This window comes from Lacerta agilis, chromosome 14, assembly GCF_009819535.1.
Source record: "Lacerta agilis isolate rLacAgi1 chromosome 14, rLacAgi1.pri, whole genome shotgun sequence".
Taxonomy (NCBI): domain Eukaryota; kingdom Metazoa; phylum Chordata; class Lepidosauria; order Squamata; family Lacertidae; genus Lacerta; species Lacerta agilis.
The window spans coordinates 14,813,562-14,833,162 of record NC_046325.1 but is presented as its reverse complement, the minus strand read 5'-3'; the positions used below and the strand labels follow the sequence as shown (position 1 = coordinate 14,833,162).

At 46.6% G+C, this 19,601-nt stretch overlaps 1 protein-coding gene across 1 annotated transcript; it reads right to left on the bottom strand.

The window, feature by feature from the left end:
* Window positions 1-2,913: 2,913 nt before the first annotated feature.
* DOC2A (double C2 domain alpha) lies at window positions 2,914-15,750 on the bottom strand. The gene is made up of 10 exons (XM_033170458.1): window positions 15,484-15,750; window positions 10,312-10,391; window positions 8,094-8,168; window positions 6,973-7,082; window positions 6,726-6,852; window positions 5,834-5,893; window positions 4,294-4,451; window positions 3,843-3,924; window positions 3,614-3,710; window positions 2,914-3,271 (listed from the first exon to the last, which is right to left on the bottom strand). The coding sequence occupies exons 1-10, from the start codon at window positions 15,713-15,715 to the stop codon at window positions 3,132-3,134; spliced, it is 1,161 nt and encodes a 386-aa protein (XP_033026349.1). The 5' UTR covers window positions 15,716-15,750; the 3' UTR covers window positions 2,914-3,131.
* Between the last annotated feature and the right edge of the window lie 3,851 nt (window positions 15,751-19,601).

The window sequence follows — 19,601 nt, the reverse complement described above, 5'->3', positions numbered from 1 at the left end:
CATCCCGTCGTTACAAATAGAAGTGCGCGCACACACAGTAATCTTTAGAAACTGGACAAAAAATGTCGTGATTCATGCCTGGGTGACAGGAATTTTAAGGTAAGAGCAAATGCCAAATTTTTGCCTAGCTGCAAACATTTGCTCAAAAGGATAGATGGAAGACTGCCTTTCTAAGAGCTGATTCACATTTTACCCAGAAAATGGGTGTGTCACTTGGGTACTGAGTGTCTTCTAATGAACAAGTGAAATGTTTGATGGGGAGATGTGTGTCTAGCTGAGATGAATAAAGATGGTTTTGTGCCTGATGTGGAAAGGTCAAATGGGTCCCCCAAATTGTTACTAAAAGAACATTAAGTTAAATACATGACAATGTGCTGCCCTTAATGGTACCACAAACGCAGTTGTTTGTGGCAGGCCTCCCTATCCTGTCTAAAAGTATGGCCAGGCTAGGCCTGGAAGTATGTGATGGACACATAAGTCTCCCTGGCTTATGCCTACTGCCTGTTCCCATGACTCTCTATCAGAATTTGCAGCATTGACCAGGATAAATCCCAAAAGGAGTTACTAAAGGCACTATTCCAATGAGAGAAGAAAATGGGAGCCATCTCAAACAAGCCAGCGAGAAAAGAAAATGGGACCTTTTCCCCCTTAAAGCCAGTGCAGCTGTAGAAAAGCCTAATGAGCTGAAGATTTTAAAAAGGCATGTATTGTATAAGAAATGGATGGAAGGGCAGACTAGGATTGTGTAGTCCAGACTTGCTGGGAAAGCAGATCAGAATAAGCTGAGGCTGGTGAATGCTACCAAGAACAATAAAAAGATGTGTTTGAAGGAAGAGGAAGGACACTAGGCCTGTTTCTCAGTAAGGATGGTGAAATATTAACAGGTGTCACAGAAGGCTGGATTGCTCGGTTGCTATTTTGCCTCTTGTCTCCCCCCCACAAAGGGGAATTGTGTTCCATCTTCCATAAGTAGCATAGTCAGCACATGAGTGGTGTGGCCAGTGCTTCTGTTTGAGATTGGTAAGAAATTTCATCAGGAAATGCCTCACTACCTGAAATTACTTTGTCTCAAGGACCAGATGAATTGCATCCTAGAGGGTACTAAAAGGAACTCACTGGTGTACTCATAACTTCTGTCTTAATCATCTTTGGGAGATCCTGGAGAACAGGTGAAGTGCCACAGGGCTGAAGGCAATTGTTGTTCCAAATCTTGAAAAGGAGGATCTGTGAAACGAGTCTATCTGACTTCAGTGCTAGGGAGAATAACTAGAATAGATTTCAAGGGAGTCAGTTCGCAAGCACCTTGAAGCCTGCACGGATTGCAAAGAATAAATGTGTGTCTATATATACTGTGTGTGTGAGGGAGGTGTGTATGTGTGTGTGTATGTATGTGTATGAGTGTGTGTGTGTGTGTGTGTGTGTGTGTGTATAAAATCAAGTTACTAGTTTAGTGGATTGAAGAACGACTGAATGCAATGATCTTGGTTTCAGCAAAACACCTAATAGAGTCCCCCATGATAGTGTGATTTGCAAGCTGATTAAATGCTATGAACTAGGAAAAGATAGCCTGGGAAACTGGAAAGTGGACGGAAGAAAAATGAGATTCAACAGAAACAAATGCAGAGTTTTGCATTTAGGCAAAATAATCATGGCCCTAATCAAGTGCACAGGTATAGTGTGGAAGCAGCAGTAAAAATGAAGAGGATCCCAGGACTAGTTGCTCTTGAGCTGAACATGAGCCAGTAGTACTGTGTAAGACTCATACAATTTTAGGCGGCATTAATACAGCCGTCATTTCCAAGACATGAGAAGTAATAGTTCCACTTTATTCTGTGCTAGTTGGACTTCTTCTGGAGTACTTTGTCCATTTGTGGATGCTACACTTTAAGAAGGATATAGAGAAGGGCAGGGAAGATGGTTAAGGGTATGGAAAACAATCCCTATGAGGAAAGGTTGAAGGAACCGGGTATGTTTAACCTGGAGAAGAAAGCACCTTTCAAATACCTAAAGGGGTCTTACATAGAAGACTTGCTCTGCTGCACCAGAGCGCAGGACTGTCACTGGATGTAATGGGCTTAAGTTACAGGAAGAGCAGGTGTTGGCTTAACATTAGGAGAAACTTTTTTTAATAGAAATAGCAGTTCCACAATGGGGACTCAGTTGCCCAGAGATGAGGTGCTGTCCCTTACTGGAAGTCTTTAAGAAGAGGCTGGGCAGCCCGCTGTTAGGATTGCTCTCGGCCTGGATCTCCTCCAGTGATTTGAGCTTTCTGACAGAAATGGAAGCAAGAATTAACAGCACAAAAATTTCCTGCAACCTTGTTTTTAAAACTGCTTGGGTGGTGGTGGGGTCAACCTTGCTTGTAACAAGAGAGACTGCAGAGTCTCTAACAAGGGATAAACAGTTATGTCGGCAGGCCTCTAACAATGAGTTAGCAGGAAGAGGTGTGCCAGATGAATGCCCCTATAATCCATGCAGGAAGTTCCATATTTTTTTTTCTCCAGCAATTTAGGAGTATAAATTGTATTTGGCACTCTGAAGTTAAGTTGAGTAGCGAAAGGAGCTGGTGTGGAAAGAGGAAGGAAATATATTTTGGACCGCTGAAAGAAATTACATATGGGGAAGTGGGTTTTTAATATGCTTTAAAAAAAGAAAAAGAAATCTAAACCGATGCTTCAAATTTTGTGTGCCAGCAAATATCTTGTCCCTTAAAATACAAGCTAAGCCTTGTTTTGAAAGTAGTGGGATTTCAGAGCGATGGTCAGCTTGGAAAGAAAGGTGTTAAGAGAGGAAGAGGATGGATAATTATTTCTGTGACTTTTCATAGATTCAAATTCTTTTTCTGCAAGTGGCTTCCTGGGCTCCTCCTGTTCTTCCTTGGCTCCTCCACTCTGCTATGACCACCTCCCACTCCCCAATGCCTTAAAACACATGGAACCAGAAGAGACGATTCATTCCATTTAAGCCCTTCCCTAGAGCGTAATATAAATGGACACCAACGACAAGTAATTTTCAAAACGTGCAAACGTCCTCGTGCAAAGGAGGGGCCCCTGGTGCTGTGCCCCTCCCTTTTTTTGGCAGGCAGGCAGGGCGGGAGGATGCAACTCTATATAGGCAATCGAGGTGGCTTCTCAGGGGCCGAAAGTGGAGGATTCTGGGAGCTCGTTGGTGAGCGTGTGCCAGTGCTCAAGGCGGCAGTCGGGGGTCTGAAGGCATGAGAGCCAGTGCTGTCGGCATTCTCCAGGGGCCCCTAGACCGAGGGTCACCCCACCTGTAAAAGAAAGATAAATTGGTCCTTGATGTTTGCAAATAGCGCCTTCTACCCTAAAGCACAGGGACCCCCCCCCCCCCGTGGGACATCCTGTGAAGTAGTGGGCATGCCTCTGTCTGTTTTATACCAGTTTTGGTGTTGTGGCTTCTCTAGCAAAGAATTTTGGTAGCTTTAATTTGGTGGGGCATCTGCAAATCTTATCATAGAGACAGCCGCTCACAAGAAATGGCAGTTTCCACGGTCCCATGAGAGAGCCACTTTATAAATCTATGACGTTGGTTGAGGGTCCCAGAAGGCATATCCACATTTTGTAACCCGGCCACCTCCCCTTGCTCTTCTCACCAATGAAGTCATTAGATTTCCCAATGTCGTAATCCCAAACTGTTATCTCCAGGGATTTCTGACCAAGATCTGGCTGTTCGATCTCATAGAAAAAGTCCTGTTGTGGGGCACAGAAAAGAGACAAAATTAGAATTATTGAAGCATGTTGGCTCTTCAACTTCCCCTCGCTCCGACTGTGCCTCCCAAGTCCCAGAACATGCAGTTACTTCTCTCGTCTTTCTTTCTTCACCTCATTATATTCTGGATTCAGTGTCTTCTTCTTCACGGTTGTTTTATGCTTTGACTTCTTCTCTACGTCTGGCCTCAGGTACCTGCCAAAACAACAACGGGGAGTGAGCCTGTTTGTCTAGACTATTTGTCGTCTTCCTTTCTGTCTCCTTCCCCCAAAAGGCTGCGAGCCACCCTTAAAATTCTGCATGCAAGTGCTAAAAACCACCACCGTACAGCTGCAGAACATTATGTTGTAAAATCAAAAACGCTGGAAATACAGAAGAAAATGCAAAATGACTACACAGACACAGCATTGTAATGAAGTTGATTCCATGTTCGTTTTAAAACAATCCCTGAAAGCTTTCCTAAAAATGGGATTTCCTTTTTCTTTTAGTCTTCTGAATATGCCTGCAGGCTAAGCGAAAGGGTAGGCCTCTCTCTTATGGCCAAGTGTAAGCACAATTCCTCACGTTTTTACATAAGGATCTGAGTATCCACACACATCCATGGCAGCTAAGTGGGCACAGCGAAGAATAGACACCAGCAATCCACGGCGCTCGGAGATGTACGTGAGGGCGAGCAGGATACGACCCCTTTCTTCCAGGGCCCAGCCAGCTGGGGGTTCTAGCTATGGAGTGAGGAAAAGGAAACAGCATGGAGTGCTTTTGTGCAAAATATCCACCCAGAAGCCTCCCGAAAACAAACCTTTGCAGCCTGTCAGGGCTGGGCAGCTTGGGCATTTTGACACCCCAGGTTAAGGCTTCAGAAAGCCTCTCGGGCCTCCTTCACCCATGCTTGGCAGGCAGCTCTCCCTCCCTGGCATTTCCTTGGCACATTGCCTGCTAACATTGACTTGATCCTCTATCCCGTCAGGCCCGCTATCCCGAAATTTCAGCCTGGCAACATATTTCTGACTCAACCCTATTTATTTATGTCACAAAAATGAATATACCACATGACTATTGTAGTAGTAATAGTAATAATTAATAATAATAAACCTCTGAAGTGGTTTAGAAGAAAGATGTGTCTGAGGGTGAGCATGATAGCAGGGCAAAATACTACAAATAACCAAAGTACATGTTTACCCTATTCCCCCCCCCCCCCCGATTTTTCTCCTCACAACAACCCTGTGAGGTAGCTTAGGTTGAGAGGTGTTGACTGGAAGTCTCCTCCATGGTAATTTATTTTTAATGGTTGAAATTGGAATTAAAAAACTGGGGCCCTCCACTCCTACCGGTAGTCCAACATTGTAATCACTTTGCTACAGAGGACCATACAGCTTTTCTTCACAGCTGAATAATATTTGGAGGAAAGAGCCTGCTTGGCAGGCTTAAGTTCTGGGCCCTAATTATATAACTAAATTATATCAAGAGATACTTCACATTGGTCAGCTGGGATTTGGCCAGTAGGCCTACTTATGGTGGCGGCAGTACAGTATTCCGACTATTGCTTGGGCTGCTTTGCTTCCAGCTGGTATGCACTGATGCTTGTTGCCTCATAGTCCTTTAACTTGATATAATTGTTTCTGGTTTTTTCCTTTGGCTATTTAAGGGTAAGTCCTTTCCTTGAGAGATGAGAGAACCTATAGCAGAGATGGAAAGCCTGAGACAGTAGGGACCAAATGTGGTTCTCCAAGTTTCTGTATCTGGTCTTTGGGACCCGTATCCAGGGTCAAACACCACCCCGATTTGCATCTTCCTTGGGTGTTTTTGCCTGGCTGGAATAAGTCATTGAACTCGTATAACGGTTCCTGCTTGCTCTTATTGAGGGTAAAAAGCGTGTGTAAAGTGTGTGTGTGTGTGTTGAAACTGTACAGAGGTAAAATTCACATTTGTTGCTCTGTCTACTTTTAGCTCTGGTCCCACCCACCATTGACATGTAACCCACTCAAAGGTTGTCTGGAAGAGAATGTGGCCCTCAGGCTGAAAAATGTGGCCCTCAAGTTCCTCACTCTTAAGCTACAGGTTTTATAATGCTAGGAATAGGAAGGGGGCGGGAATACGCTCTCACCTCTCTCAGGTAACAGGAGATGCCACGCAGAGCTGCTGTCATGGAAGAAGGGGATGCCAGCTGTTGAGGGAAGCGATGTTTGAGGAAAAAAATCGGTTTTCCCTGCTCTTCCAAACAGAAATATGAGCAAAGTTGGAGGAGTCAAGGGAGAGAATGAGTGAGCAAGTGCACACAGGAGGGAGAGGAAAAACTCCCCTGACATTTGGAAGTACAGACTGGTACACAACTATGATGACTTGTAGGCATAAGGGATTAACCTAATAGAATCAAAATGCAATATATCCCGTGCATGGGTGGTGGGTGGGTGGAAATCAGTGACAGGATAGAGATGTGTTAATCTACTACACCTATAAAATCTGAATTCTGTGGAACTGTACACTTGCTGGTAAGGCGATGTATTTTGCTTTTGTTGGTCGCTGGGGAGCAGCAAGGAGACTCATCCTCACCACTCAAAATCCTGAGTTATCTCCCCTCCTTGCCCCTTCTGAGACACCTTCTAGCCCACTGGGGGATCACAAAAATCATGCGCATAAAATATGCTACAGACAGGTTGCTGCCTACAAGTCTTTTTACCTCCACTCGTTGTGAGTTAGCTGGGCTTTTTACGCCATGAAGCATTCACAACTATTCCAACTGCTGGCAAAGAAGAATCAGTTATGAGATGCTGGTGATCGGCAGAAAGCACCGAGTTTGGCAGAGCATGGGGAGAAACTCAGACAGGTCCCATGGAGTGGAGGGCCCACAAGCTGTTAGTGGGGGTTGGGACAGGGGGACAAGTGGCTGGGCAGCCAAGCAGCTAGAGGATGTGCTTGAGGATCCTTATCAATTCGTAAAATAAACCAATAGATCCTGACTCATTGTGAGATACGCAACCCGCTTGTGCTTGACTCACTGGTTGTTGTCTTTCCAAGCACAGATTGAAGTGTCTCTTCTGGCCAGGCCGGAGGCGCCTCAGGGGCACCCGGGTCTCTCCAATGAACTCGTTGTGGGTCAGTTTGTCCTCATCACAGACGGAGATTCTGGGAAGCAGAAAGAGAGAAAAAGGATCCAAGGGTGTGAATGCCAAAGAGAGTATGGGAATGAAAGAGGGCCCTGTAGATTGGGATTTTAGGTCAGCGGGGTGGGGCGGGGGGTCTTACCGCAGAGTTTTCCGGGCCATATCCTCAGCTGTTATTCCATTGTAAGTCAGAGCCTCATTCCACACAGGGTTGAGAGTGTTGTGCTGGGTTCGTGTTTTCAGTTTGTTCGCCTGGAAAGGATAAGGTTTTTTGGGGGGTGGGGGGTGGGCGGGGAGGAATTGGAATGGAAGAGCAAAATATTCTAGTAAGACCAGAGGCTTACCTGTTTCCTAGGCTGAAAACAGGAGAATGGTGGCATGGAATTATCAATGTCTTTCTATTCTCTCCTGATAATTACTGATAGCCCCTTTTCCAAAGTGTGCTTTATTGAATGTATTTTAAGGAGACTGCAGTAGAATAGTCTGGTTTCTGATATTTGCCTGATGTGGCCTAGTCTACTGAAGTGCGTGGCTCTGGCTTGCTCCATCTCTTTCTCCCTGTATGTTGGAGTGAGAGGCCGGCTGCATGAGCTACTCTGCTTAGCTACAAAGAAACAGGGGGAACAGTCCTTCAACTTATTTGTCGCTTGCTCAGTGTTAACCTGGGAGCAAAACCTACTGGAGGCATAGATGCATGAGTAAGTGAACTCTGGGAATTGTAGCTCTGTGAGGGTAACGGGTCACCTAACAACGCTCAGTACCGTTAACTACAGTTCTCAAGATTCTTTGGGGGAAGTGAAGACTGTATGAAATGTTATGATACAGTGGTACCTCGGGTTACATACGCTTCAGGTTACATACTCTGCTAACCCAGAAATAACGCTTCAGGTTAAGAACTTTGCTTCAGGATAAGAACAGAAATCGTGCTCTGGCGGTGCAGCAGCAGCAGCAGGAAGTCCCATTACCTCAAATGGTGCTTCAGGTTAAGAACAGTTTCAGGTTAAGAACAGACCTCCAGAACGAATTAAGTACGTAACCAGAGGTAACACTGTACTGCTTTAAATGTTTGGCACTGATGGGGCCTGAGAAACACTGCCTTCCTCCTGTTCTATAGGGACACAATATCGCCAGCTTGGTTACACACCTCATCTTTTCTCTGCATGGCTTGTTGGTGGTGGTAGCTTTGCATGTGTATATTGGATAGTGCTAGGCTCAGGAACTGTGAGACAGTGAAAGTGGAGGTGAACCTGAAGCCATGTTTACCTTGCAGGCTCCGGGCAGAAGGTGCAGTTTGACATAGGGGTCAGCCAGGCCATTGAAATCCATCGGTTTCAGACCCTGAGAATAAGAAGACCATGATCAGTTCCCCTTTAAACAAAATATTGTCCTTATACATTTCATTAACATCTCAAGAGAATGCTTCATGCTCTTTTTCTCAGACACGCAGTCCTTAGACTGTTGCACACACGACCACATTCCTACACAGAAGCAGGAAGAAGTGTGACAGTTGTCTTGACCTTATGCACAGTGTTTCTACTGCATATCTTGACTTACAGTATAAATGTTTTGAATGCCATGGCTAACATCCCACTTTTCCATGGACAGACCTCTGAGGTCGTTAACATAATGAAGAAATAGAAACAACCAAAGCACAAGCAACAGCAAAGCAAACCAAACCTGCAGCAGATTTTTTTTTTTTAAATCAGCTGATACCTCAAGCCGAAGCCAAATCAGTAATGCAAAGGATTATCCCCTTCCATACAAATGCTTAAGAAGCCAAGTCTCTGCTGCTTGACTAAAAGCAAGCAATGAGGTGGTCTTATGGGCCGCCCAAAATTTAGCTTTGCCTGGTGTTCCTTCTCTTCCACTGTATTTCAGATGCCAGGGTAAGGGACAGAAATCGTTGCTGAGCCACATGTCCAAGCAGGAGGGGAGGAGGGAGTCCCAACTGCAGGTACAGCAGAGATGGGAGTATCTGTGCCTTCACCCCAATGCTGAAGGACTACAACTCCCATCATCCCTGATGACTAGCTATGTTGGCTGGGTGTGATGGGAGCTGAAGTCCAACAACATCTGGTAGGCCACTGTTTCCCCACCGCTGATTTAGGGACTTAAAGGTTAAGACTTGCACTCTGAATCAGGCCTGCAAATGAATAGGGAGCCAGAGATATGGATATAGAACTGGTATAATATGCTCTGGGCACCTCACCCTAGATCAGGCATAGACAAACCCGGCCCTCCAGATGTTTTGGGATTACAACTCCCATCATCCCTGACCACCAGTCCTGTTAACTAGGGATGATGGGAGTTGTAGTCCCAAAACATCTGAAAGGCTGAGTTTGCCTATGCCTGCCCTAGACAATAAGCTGGTTGCTGCCTTCTGAGCCAATGGAAGTTTTTAGACACTCTTCAAAAGCATTCTTCTATGTATGAAGCCAGAATTAGAGTGAGGTTGTTTATGGGGCATAAGAAACACAGGAGAACTCTGGGGAGAGCCTCAGTGAGCTTTGCAGAATCTGGGACGAGACAAGTGTTCGGGCAGAGAGGGCTTCTTGAATAATCCCAATAAAAGTGTCGGCTTGCCTTTGTTGAAGGGAACACAGACTCAACGCCACTCGTGGCTAAAATAAATTATTCTGAGTCTTGGAAAGGTTCGTGTTGTGATTTCTTAAACACTGTTCAGAGCCACTGCTAAAGCATCAAGCTAAATTGGTTTCGTTGAAGGATTACCACAGGGAAAATGGCACTTCCAGTTATATATAAGGCAGGAAAAACAAAAAACACATCATGTTAACACACCCAGAATAGTTTGGGAGGAAGCCCCTGCAACCTAGGGGAGCAAAGAGAAGAGAAAGCTATGTTGGGTGGGATTAATGGTCATCAATCGTGGGGGGTGGGGGAGCCTGAGGTGTGGTGGTGGGGCTCTGGGTAATGATGATGGAGGGCAAGCGTTACTTTTGCTGTGGTTCTGAACTGCCGCATTGTTTCCCTTGCTTTCCCCATCCCTTCTCTGTTGCCACGGCAACCCCAGATGCCTGCGGATACCCGGTTGCCTGGCGCGTCGCCGAGGTGCTTGAAGATGCTGCAAGCCCACCAGCTGGCAGGGGAGAGGGGGCTTGTGTTTGTTGGCATGTATGTGAGGGTAGGGTTGTGCAAACAGAGCCAGCTGAAGTCCACGGGGGTTTGTGTGAGAGAGGTGGGCCTTTGAGTGAGCCTCTCTGCTTTCCAGAGGCTTGGAGGAGAAGGAACGGGTTGAAATGCAGGCGAGAGAAAAGAAACAGACTGAAAATGAGCAGCGTTGGCTCCATAATGAGATTTTCCCTCCTTGTGTGGCCTCTCTTATTAAATCATGTCCCTCTGTTGTGAAAACGAGACACATAATGCAGAAAGCCTGCGGGTCGGAATCAAAAGGCATCATCCATTTGCAGGAGAGCAGGAGAGCGGTTGTTTTGGTGGCACTTTGCCAGATTGCCATCATTACCTTGGCCCGTAGGATGGTGCAGTCAAGGGTGCAGTTTTCGGGATCATAGAGAATGTCAAATTCAAGGGTCCCAAGCGATGCTAGTAAAGGAATCGGGTGCCAAACAGAATGGAGAAAAGGAATCAGTCAGTTGCATCTGAATTTTCATTTTCCTTTCTCTTCCTTGTAATCATACTCACAATCTGCCTGCATATTGAGCTCCCTCCATCTCCCTATATTACCTGTCTACCTTTCTGCACTGCTCACCACTATAGGTTTGTGTAGAAGTCATCTGTCAGCCATCTGGCATATAAATGCAGCTGTTTTCTTTGAGATTGAAATAATAATAATCGAAACCCCACCTCTCCCAGATAACCCAGGCACTAATAAAACTGGGATGTTATGCTGCGACCTGCATAAATCATACCAGTTAAGCCAATTTACCTAAGTATGCATAATTTATTTTGCTTCTGCTCGGGGAGGGGAGAATCAAAGGGGCTGAGCGGTGCAACAGAGCCCTATATCCTGAGTACTGTAAAACCTGCTGAACTCCCTTCCCATTGGTATACTTTATCAGGCATAACCCATATAGTTCTGATTCCGTCTTTACAACCATCAGGTCTAGGAAAAGTGTGTGTGTATGTGTGTGCATGTTCTTTTTGTTTTTACAGCAATGGAAGCTTCTTGTCATTTATGTATTTATTTAATAAAATTTATACGGTACTTGTATGTAAAAACAACAACCACCCTCAAAGCAGTCTACAAAAAGATAGAACAATAAAATGGAGAAAAATTCGCAACCCTGCTTTAAAACATACAAAAGTTAAAATACAGAAAACAGATTAAAATTGCCTCAGCTTTCTAAGCATCTGGGTAGGCTCGTCTAAGTAAGAATGTTTTTAGCAGGCACTGAAAAGTGTACAGTGAAGTCACCTGTTGATCTCAATAGACGGGGAGTTCCAAAGTGCATTAAACAATCAAATTCTTACCCCTGCTGAATGGGTATTCTGTGGCACCTGTAGCTGTGCCAATTCCACCAATTGAAGTGGTTGAGTGGGAATATGTGGGGTAAGGGGATCTCATAGGTAAAGCAAGTTGTTAAGGGTTTTGTATACTACTACTACTACTACTACTACTACTACTACTACTACTACTACCTAATACTCTTGAGAGTCCCATGGACTGCAAGAAGATCAAACCTATCCATTCTGAAGGAAATCAGCCCTGAGTGCTCACTGGAAGGACAGATCCTGAAGCTGAGGCTCCATAGCCACCTCATGAGAAGAGAAGACTCCCTGGAAAAGACCCTGATGTTGGGAAAGATGGAGGGCACAAGGAGAAGGGGACAACAGAGGACAAGATGGTTGGACAGTGTTCTCGAAGCTACCAACATGAGCCTGACCAAACTGCGGGAGGCAGTGGAAGACAGGAGTGCCTGGCGTGCTCTGGTCCATGGGGTCATGAAGAGTTGGACACTACTAAACGACTAAACATCAACAAATACTAATAATAACACATTGAACCTGGCCTGATATCAAATCAGCAACCAGGGCAGATCTCTGAGCAGAGTTGGATCTTGCCTGGGAGTCATGTGATCACACCCTTTGAACCTGCATGGCCTACCTTCTGATCTCAGGTGAGTGGGGAGAAGCTGTAGTACTCAAGGTTCTGTGATCTGCACATGCTGAAAGGCATTGTTACCACTCCATATATTGTGGGGTAGAAACCTGGTGTGGCAAAAACGTAGGCGTCTACCTACTCCGTGCATCTTACTTACTGCTCTTTAGCCGCAGATCCCTTCCGCACACAGTTTTCCACCCACAAAGTCGAAATACGTGGAGGCAGAAGAGGACCATGCTTTTGTCTGCATCTCCAGCCGCTGTATACCTCAGTTCTGGGTACACAGAACAGCCTACATGCTTGCAAGTCGTACATGCACAGGTGTTCCCCGCACAGTCAAGAGAGAAGCAGGCTGCATGGACAGAGAGCCTGTGCAAGTGGTACACTTGTAGCTCTGTGCACACAAAGCTGGGGAACACATGGAGATGGGGAACAGGGAGAGCGGTGCAATTCTGCTGCTCCCCCACCTACCACATCCAGGCTGCATGGTTGGAAGACTGTATAAAATGGGCTTATGTGTCAGTCCACCTACAGATTTGTCCCTGCTTCTTTCCACCTGGGCGCATCTTTACTTGCACTGGTTCATAAATTGCTTTACGGCCATCAAAATCCATCCATCCTCTGGCATGGACATTTTACCTTTCTGTCCTTCTGTCTCTTCCCATCCATCCCTCTGCTTTGATCTATCCATCTTCCTTTCTGTCTTCCTCCACTCTGGCTCTCCCTTACCACCACCACCCCAATCCATTCATCCTTCCACCCCTCCACCTTCCCTTCCCTCCCTCCTTTCTAGTGTGTGTAACTACACATGCAACTCTATGAGCTTGCTTGCGTGCAAGTGTGTTGTGTGCACATGCGTAGACGAGAATACGAAACCGTCTTTCTCTTAAAGGCAGGCTGTTGTGTCACTGAGGGTGTCAGTTTGTGTGGGTTTGTTTTTGTTAGAGAAGGTGGCTGAGCGAGCCATTTGCTATGTGCGAGTTTGTCCCCAGAAGTGTGTGACTGCATCTCTGTGTGCGTCTCTTGTGAATTGGTACCATATGGGAGCAGAAAGCTTCTGCTCTCTGCACCAGAGTGCTTCTCGATGACTGCTGGGGCTGTGGTGTGTACAGCGTGGTGGCCTGGTTTGCCTGCCATGCTAAGCCAAGTCACAGCTTAGTGCAAACGGACAACTGTGCTGCCGACTGAGAGAGGAGATTGCAGCTGCTTGGCTCCGCCCAGCTCTTTCTGCTATTCTGCTGCACCGAGCTAAGCTTTGGTTTCGCTCAGATGTCGTCCCAACCGGGGCTCGTGGTGTAGATCTCTTCTGACTCAGCAGAGTTGGAACCAAGGTTTGCCCCACGGTTTATGGCCCACGGGGGATGCACACAAAATGTTCTCACAGCGAGTCAGAAGGCTCTCCAACCGTTAATTCCTTTGGCAACACATCACCTGTGCCTGTTACTTAAACAAAGCCAAATCTGTCTGGCAGGTTTAACCACTAAGTCAGGGGCTGGGGGACCTCAGGCCTAGGTGCATGGGGGGTGTTATTGGTTTGTATTGTGGTTTGTTCTTGTTTTTATTATGTATTGTGTTTTTACCTTGTTTTTTTATGTTGCGAACCTCCCTGAAATGTACGGATGAAGGACGGCATACAAATTCAATAAATATACAGATGGCGGCCCTCTAGGCTGCGCTGTCTGGCCCTCGGGACACTTCCCAGGCTAAGCCCTGTCTCCCCAGACCACTGGCACACAGCACCTGGTAGGTTGCTTACAGGCGAATGTGGCCCTCTGGCTGAAGAAAGATTGCCAGCCCTTGACTTGAGCATTACTTCTGCTGTCCAGACCCCAACCTTACTGCCATAGGATCTTTGCGATGGATGGGGACTCCTAGTACTATTATGATAAGAAGGCAAATATTTGGAAGTTTTGCCTGTGTGTGAACTGAGAAAAGTTGTTTGTGATAAATAGTTGTGGGGAGGTGTACGTATGGGAGAGGGAGAGAGAGAAAGAGAGAACACAGAAATGTGTGTGAAGAAGAGCACAGGTGTGTACCTGTGTGAGCATTGAAGTATCTCAAATCCTGGCCTAAATCTCAGCACATTGACTAAAGTAAGTCATGTTGGCCTCTGTCACTTTTCAGACTTCCAAAGGAGTCTTCTTAAGTTGGCAGCCTTGGTGCACAACTCGTATTATTGAGACAGGAGATGTGCAGCACAATCCTATCCATGCTTCTTCAGAGGTAAAAGGTAAAGGTAAATGACCTCTGGACGGTTAAGTCCAGTCAAAGGCGACTGTGGGGTGCAGCACTCATCTCGCTTTCAGGCTGAGGGAGCCAGCGTTTGTCCACAGACAGCTTTCTGGGTCATGTGGCCAACATGACTAAGCCACTTCTGGCGCAACGACACTGTGACAGAAGCCAGAGCATATGGAAACGCCATTTACCTTCCCGCTGCAGTGGTACCTATTTATCTACTTGCACTGGCGTGCTTTCGAACTGCTAGGTTGGCAGGAGCTGGGACAGAGCAACGGTTCAAACTGCCAACCTTCTAATCAGCAAGCCCAAGAGACACAGTGGTTTACACCGGAGCGCCACCCGCGTCCCTATCTTCAGAGGTAAGTCCAGAAGTAAGGTTAGGGGGGCTTCCTCTCGCAGGTCAGCGTGTGTCTCAGGGATGCCTTGATGTGTGTATACGAGGAGGCAGGGAGGAAGAATGAGGGTCTGCATGCAAGGCTGTGAGTGAGAGTGATGTGATTGCTGAGTCATTGTGTGGTGAAAACAGGGCTGGCCACAAGAGCCCTCTCAATGTATTGACTCCACATGTAAAGGAGGTTCTACGGGGCACCCCTTCTGAGTGGGAATTCTTGTGTAAAATTTAGGCAAGTTTGTGTTTGTGATATGGGAGAGCTGGGAAGTATAGATCATCTGAAAGGCTTGGTGTTTCTGAGAACCACTGCATGAAATGCATTGTGACAAAATGCAACACTGTTATGTTCTCAGATGCAGGGGAGAGATAGTGTCTAAGGAAGTAAGTGTGTGAGAGAGAAAATAGAGGTATAAAAAGGGGGTGGCAGGACTGTTGCAGTAAAGCGCTGGGTGACAGTATGTGGAAAATTTATGGACCTTTAAATGTGTGAAAATGTCTTGAATTTGTGCCTGTACGTATGCACATAAGGCAGAGCTACTAGCTGCACATTCACTCAACATTTAAAGCACATGGCTTTCCCCCAAAGAGTCCTGGGAACTGTAGTTCACCCCACAGAGCTACAGTTCCCAGCACCCTTAACAAACTACAGATTCCAGGATTCTTTGGAGGGTAAGTTTGCTTTCAGTGTAATTAAGCAGGTGGTGTGTATGCACTCACGCACCTGTGTGGCTGTGAAAATGTGCAAAGGCAAGAGCTGGTGCATAAAATGACAGCCAGTGTGTGTGTGAGAGAGAGAGTCTGCATGTGTGAACATGCATGCATCAGATATGTGGTTCAGGCCGCCTACACCCCTCTCCACCCTCCATGGAATGAATAGATGGTTTGATCCAGAACACCTGGGTCCTCTCCCCTTCAAAGGCATGGAAGGGAGGGTTCATACTCACTGTACTCATCAGAATCGTCTCCGTCCGCCGGTTCTCCTTCCCCGGTTCCAGGGGGCATGGCTGCAGCCCCTTGACCCCTCATTCTGTCTCGTGTCGCCAACACTCCGTCCAGCCCAGGATGTGGGAAATAGGCAGATATTTGGGCAATGGGCCGGATTGGCCCTGGGGACACATCAATGGCCATGTGTTCCCTGATAGGGACTGGAGCACGTTCTCCACGTCGGACGGTCATTGGACGTGCAGTCAGCTGTGGAAGATGAAAAGAGATGTTTATTTTGATTCATTATTCTACCGTGAGCACCAGATGTTGGCTGAAGTGGAACACAATCCTGTGTCTAATTACTCTGAAGTAAGTCTGCATGGGACACAGGTGGCACTGTGGGTTAAATCACAGAGCCTAGGGCTGGCCGATCAGAAGGTTGGCGATTCGAATCCCCGCGACGGGGTGAGCTCCCGTTGCTTGGTCCCTGCTCTTGCCAACATAGCAGTTCAAAAGCACAAAGTGCAAGTAGATAAATAGGTACCGCTCCAGCGGGAAGGTAAACCAGAAGCAGCTTAGTCGTGCTGGCCACATGACCTGGAAGCTATACGCCGGCTCCTTCGGCCAGTAAAGCGAGATGAGCGCTGCAACCCCAGAGTCATCCGCGACTGGACCTAATGGTCAGGGGTCCCTTTACCTTTAAGTCTTCATGGGGCCGTCACTCTCAGGTAAGTGTGCCCAGGTTTGTTCAGCGGTTGAAGGATGCGCGCACACCATGTATTTAAAGCACATTACTTCCCCCACAGAATCCTGGGAACTGTGGTTCAACCACCACAGAGCTACAATTCCCAGCACCCTTAGCAAACTCCTAGCAGGTAGTAGGGGCATAGTGCCTCCTCTGACTATTGTGGTTCCAAATAGCCCACCTTGACTGACAGCCATCAATGAGTGAGACATGCAGCGAAGTGTTCCAGTGAATCTTCACCTAGCAAGAGTACTCCAGCTTCGGGTGCCAGCCAGCCATGCCTCCCACCAGGGCACTCCATTCCACCCTCTGATTTGCTCAACCTGGGAAGGTAGCCCATGTAGGAGAAGAAGAGCTCCGATCCTAAACCTCTGCTGCTTTGCAGGATGCCTTCAGGAGAAGAAAAGGCTAGGGAGTAAACCCTACACAAATCCAGAGAGGAATCCCTAAGATGGCTGGGTGGTGCCTTGTACACCTTCCGGCAACTCCTGCAGCCAAGCTGGTGCCAAACCTATTGCCCTGCTTTCCTTTGGACCACATCAGCGAGGCCAAAAGAGGGATCTTATCGTCTGGGGCAACCCAGGACCTCCATATGCACTGCTCAGGATTGTTTCCTAGGAGGTCACTTCGGTGCTGCTAACACAATGGTTTGAAGGCACACTCCATTGTCTCTGGAGGCAGAAGGATGCCAACAGCAACAATTCCATGGCTACTGAGCATGCTCAGCCCTTAATGGGTTGTTTAAGCCCTCCCCACCCTCACTCTAGGGATTTATTTATTTTTACAAAAGTTTTTTGTGGGGGTACTTATGCAAGCATGTGAAAATCCCCCCCTCTACCCTCAGTGGCTCCAATTCCAAGTTAACTATTAGAGGGAACAATAGACGCCCCCCCCCCCAATGAAATTTTCTCATCCCCCTTTAAAGCCATCTAAACCACTACATCCTGCGACAGCAAATTCCATAAACCAATTACACATCATGTTAAGAAATGTTTCCTGTACCCTGATCTTTTACACATCAATTTTACTGGATAATCCCAAATTCACGTGTTATGAGGGAGAGATAATTTTTCTCTTTCCACACCAAGTGTAAATTTATGCTCCTTGACTGTGATCCTTCCCCAGTCATCGTTTCCCTAAGATAGAGTCCTTAAATGTGTTGGCCTTTTCTTAACCAGGCAGGCTGATGTCTGATTCCTTACAGCTGGTTCCCGAGTCCAATGTTTGTTTAGAGAGCCTTCCTTCACACCTTATGGGTGTCAACTGAGCCCCACAAAGATCTGTGCTGGTGCCCATTTTCTGTATGCTTCCCATTCTCTAAAGAAGGGAAACTTTCCCAGTAAAATTGAAAGGAATGCTTCGGCTAATGGTGGATTTTTCTCTCTCTTTTGCTGGAAAATACCGTGGAAGAACTTTCAGCTGCATCTGTTCACATTATGCAGGAAATCTGCTCTCTTCTGTCCATCTTTTTACAAATGAGTTTTACGTTCCTTTATTGAAAGTCAAAAGTTACAGAGTGAGGCGCAATGGGCAAAACTGATGGCTCTTCCCCCCCCCCTCCTCTGAAGCATCAGAACTGAGCTCTTCAGAGGTCCATCCATGCACTGAGGCTGCAATCCTGCACATACTTACCTGGGAGTAATTCTCACTGAACTCAGTGGGGCTTACTCCTGAGTAGACAATACAGGCTCGCATGGCGAGTGACTTCTGTTTTTTGTTTGTTTCTATGAAATCCCACAGAAGTGACATTAAATGAAGCATTCACAAATCGATGTCATGTTGTAATGGAACGTCGATGGGCCAAGCAGGAAGATTTACAACTCCGTAGACACACGGGCAAAAGCTGTAGAATTCATTTACTGTGCTGGGTTTGTGTGTGTGTGTGTGTGTGTGGTAGTGAGCCGATTCTAATTGAATAAGGAAATTGCATCGCCAGAAGCATAATGGCATTTTGATATGACAGTTTCTTTAGAGACCGGCGTTCCTGCGAGGGTTATTTTTAATTAATTGGTATTGGATTATTAACCGATATTAATAGAATGAGTTTGCTAAATTGAGTCGTCTTTTTATTATTATTTCTTTTATGTCTGTGTGAATTTCTCTCTCTCTTCACTTGTCAATTCTCAATCAGTTTCACCTACTCTCAGAATTGCCCTCGGATCTTCCTGCCCAGCATCTGCCCCACACATATGTAAATAAATGCAAATAACTTGTAATTACCTAACACCTTGCTCTCCCCCCTGACTTATTCCCTTCCCCCAGACCGTCCACCCCACTTCGAAGCAATTTACCTCTTCACTTCTCCCCCCCTTACTTTCCAAATACATCCTTAATTCCCCACCGGACTCCAAGAGAGATGCCTGAATCGCCCCTTCCCTGTGATTCCATCTTGCACCAGCCCCACACCCTAAAAACTGCCCCTAGAAGCTGCCTCTTCTACCCCCCCACCAACCTCCCCCCCCAAATTGCACTAGACCCCACCCCACCCCAATGCACAAAAAGACCTCTCAAGCAACTCTTCCAACTCCCCCACTTCTTCAGAAACTCCTCCAGAACCTGGAACCCCACATCCCACCCCCTTTCCCCCAACTTGCCCCCCACAACTGTCTCCCCACCTTCCCCCAAAGTAGTGCTTGCACCTTATCCTCACATCCACGGGACCCCAACCCCCCCACCCTGTGCCCCCATCCTACCTGGGGCTGCTCCTGTCAACAGGTAACGGTGGGGAGGGGGATAGCGAAGCGAATGAGAGGCGGTCGATTGGGGGATCCCACAGACTTAGAGAGGGAGAGGGAGGGAAGGAGAGAGAGAGCGCAAGGGAGGGGGGGTTGCAGGCAGGGAGGTGGAGACAATGGAGAACCGGGAAAGGGAGGTGCAGGGTGCAGAGATCTGATATGCAATACATAGATTAGATTCGATAGACGATGAAGGATTGACTTGATCTGTTTGGACTGAATGCCTGTGTCTAGCAAGAGAAAACTGGCTGTATGTCTGTGCATGTATTTACACCCAGAGAGAGTGATCTGGCATCTGATAATCAGATCTAAAGATTGGGGCTTGATAACATAGGAATAGGGGACGATACAAGCATTTCTGATCTGCAATATTTAAGTAGAAAGTAAAGGGTTGGATCGACTATACATATCCTAAATCTCCCTCTAAGTGTGTACATTGTGAATAGGGGGGAAGGAAAGATAACAGGTTGAAGAATTTTGCATTTATTTTTTTTAAAAAGCCCTGGTCCCATCATATGCTTTAGTCTTAGGGTAGGTGGGGATTTTTGTTAAAAACAAACAAGCAAACAAACCACAAGCTTTGCAAAACCACATGGAAAATGCAGTTTAAAACACCCACCAATGCAATGGATTGTCAAGGGAAGGAATGGGCTACAGA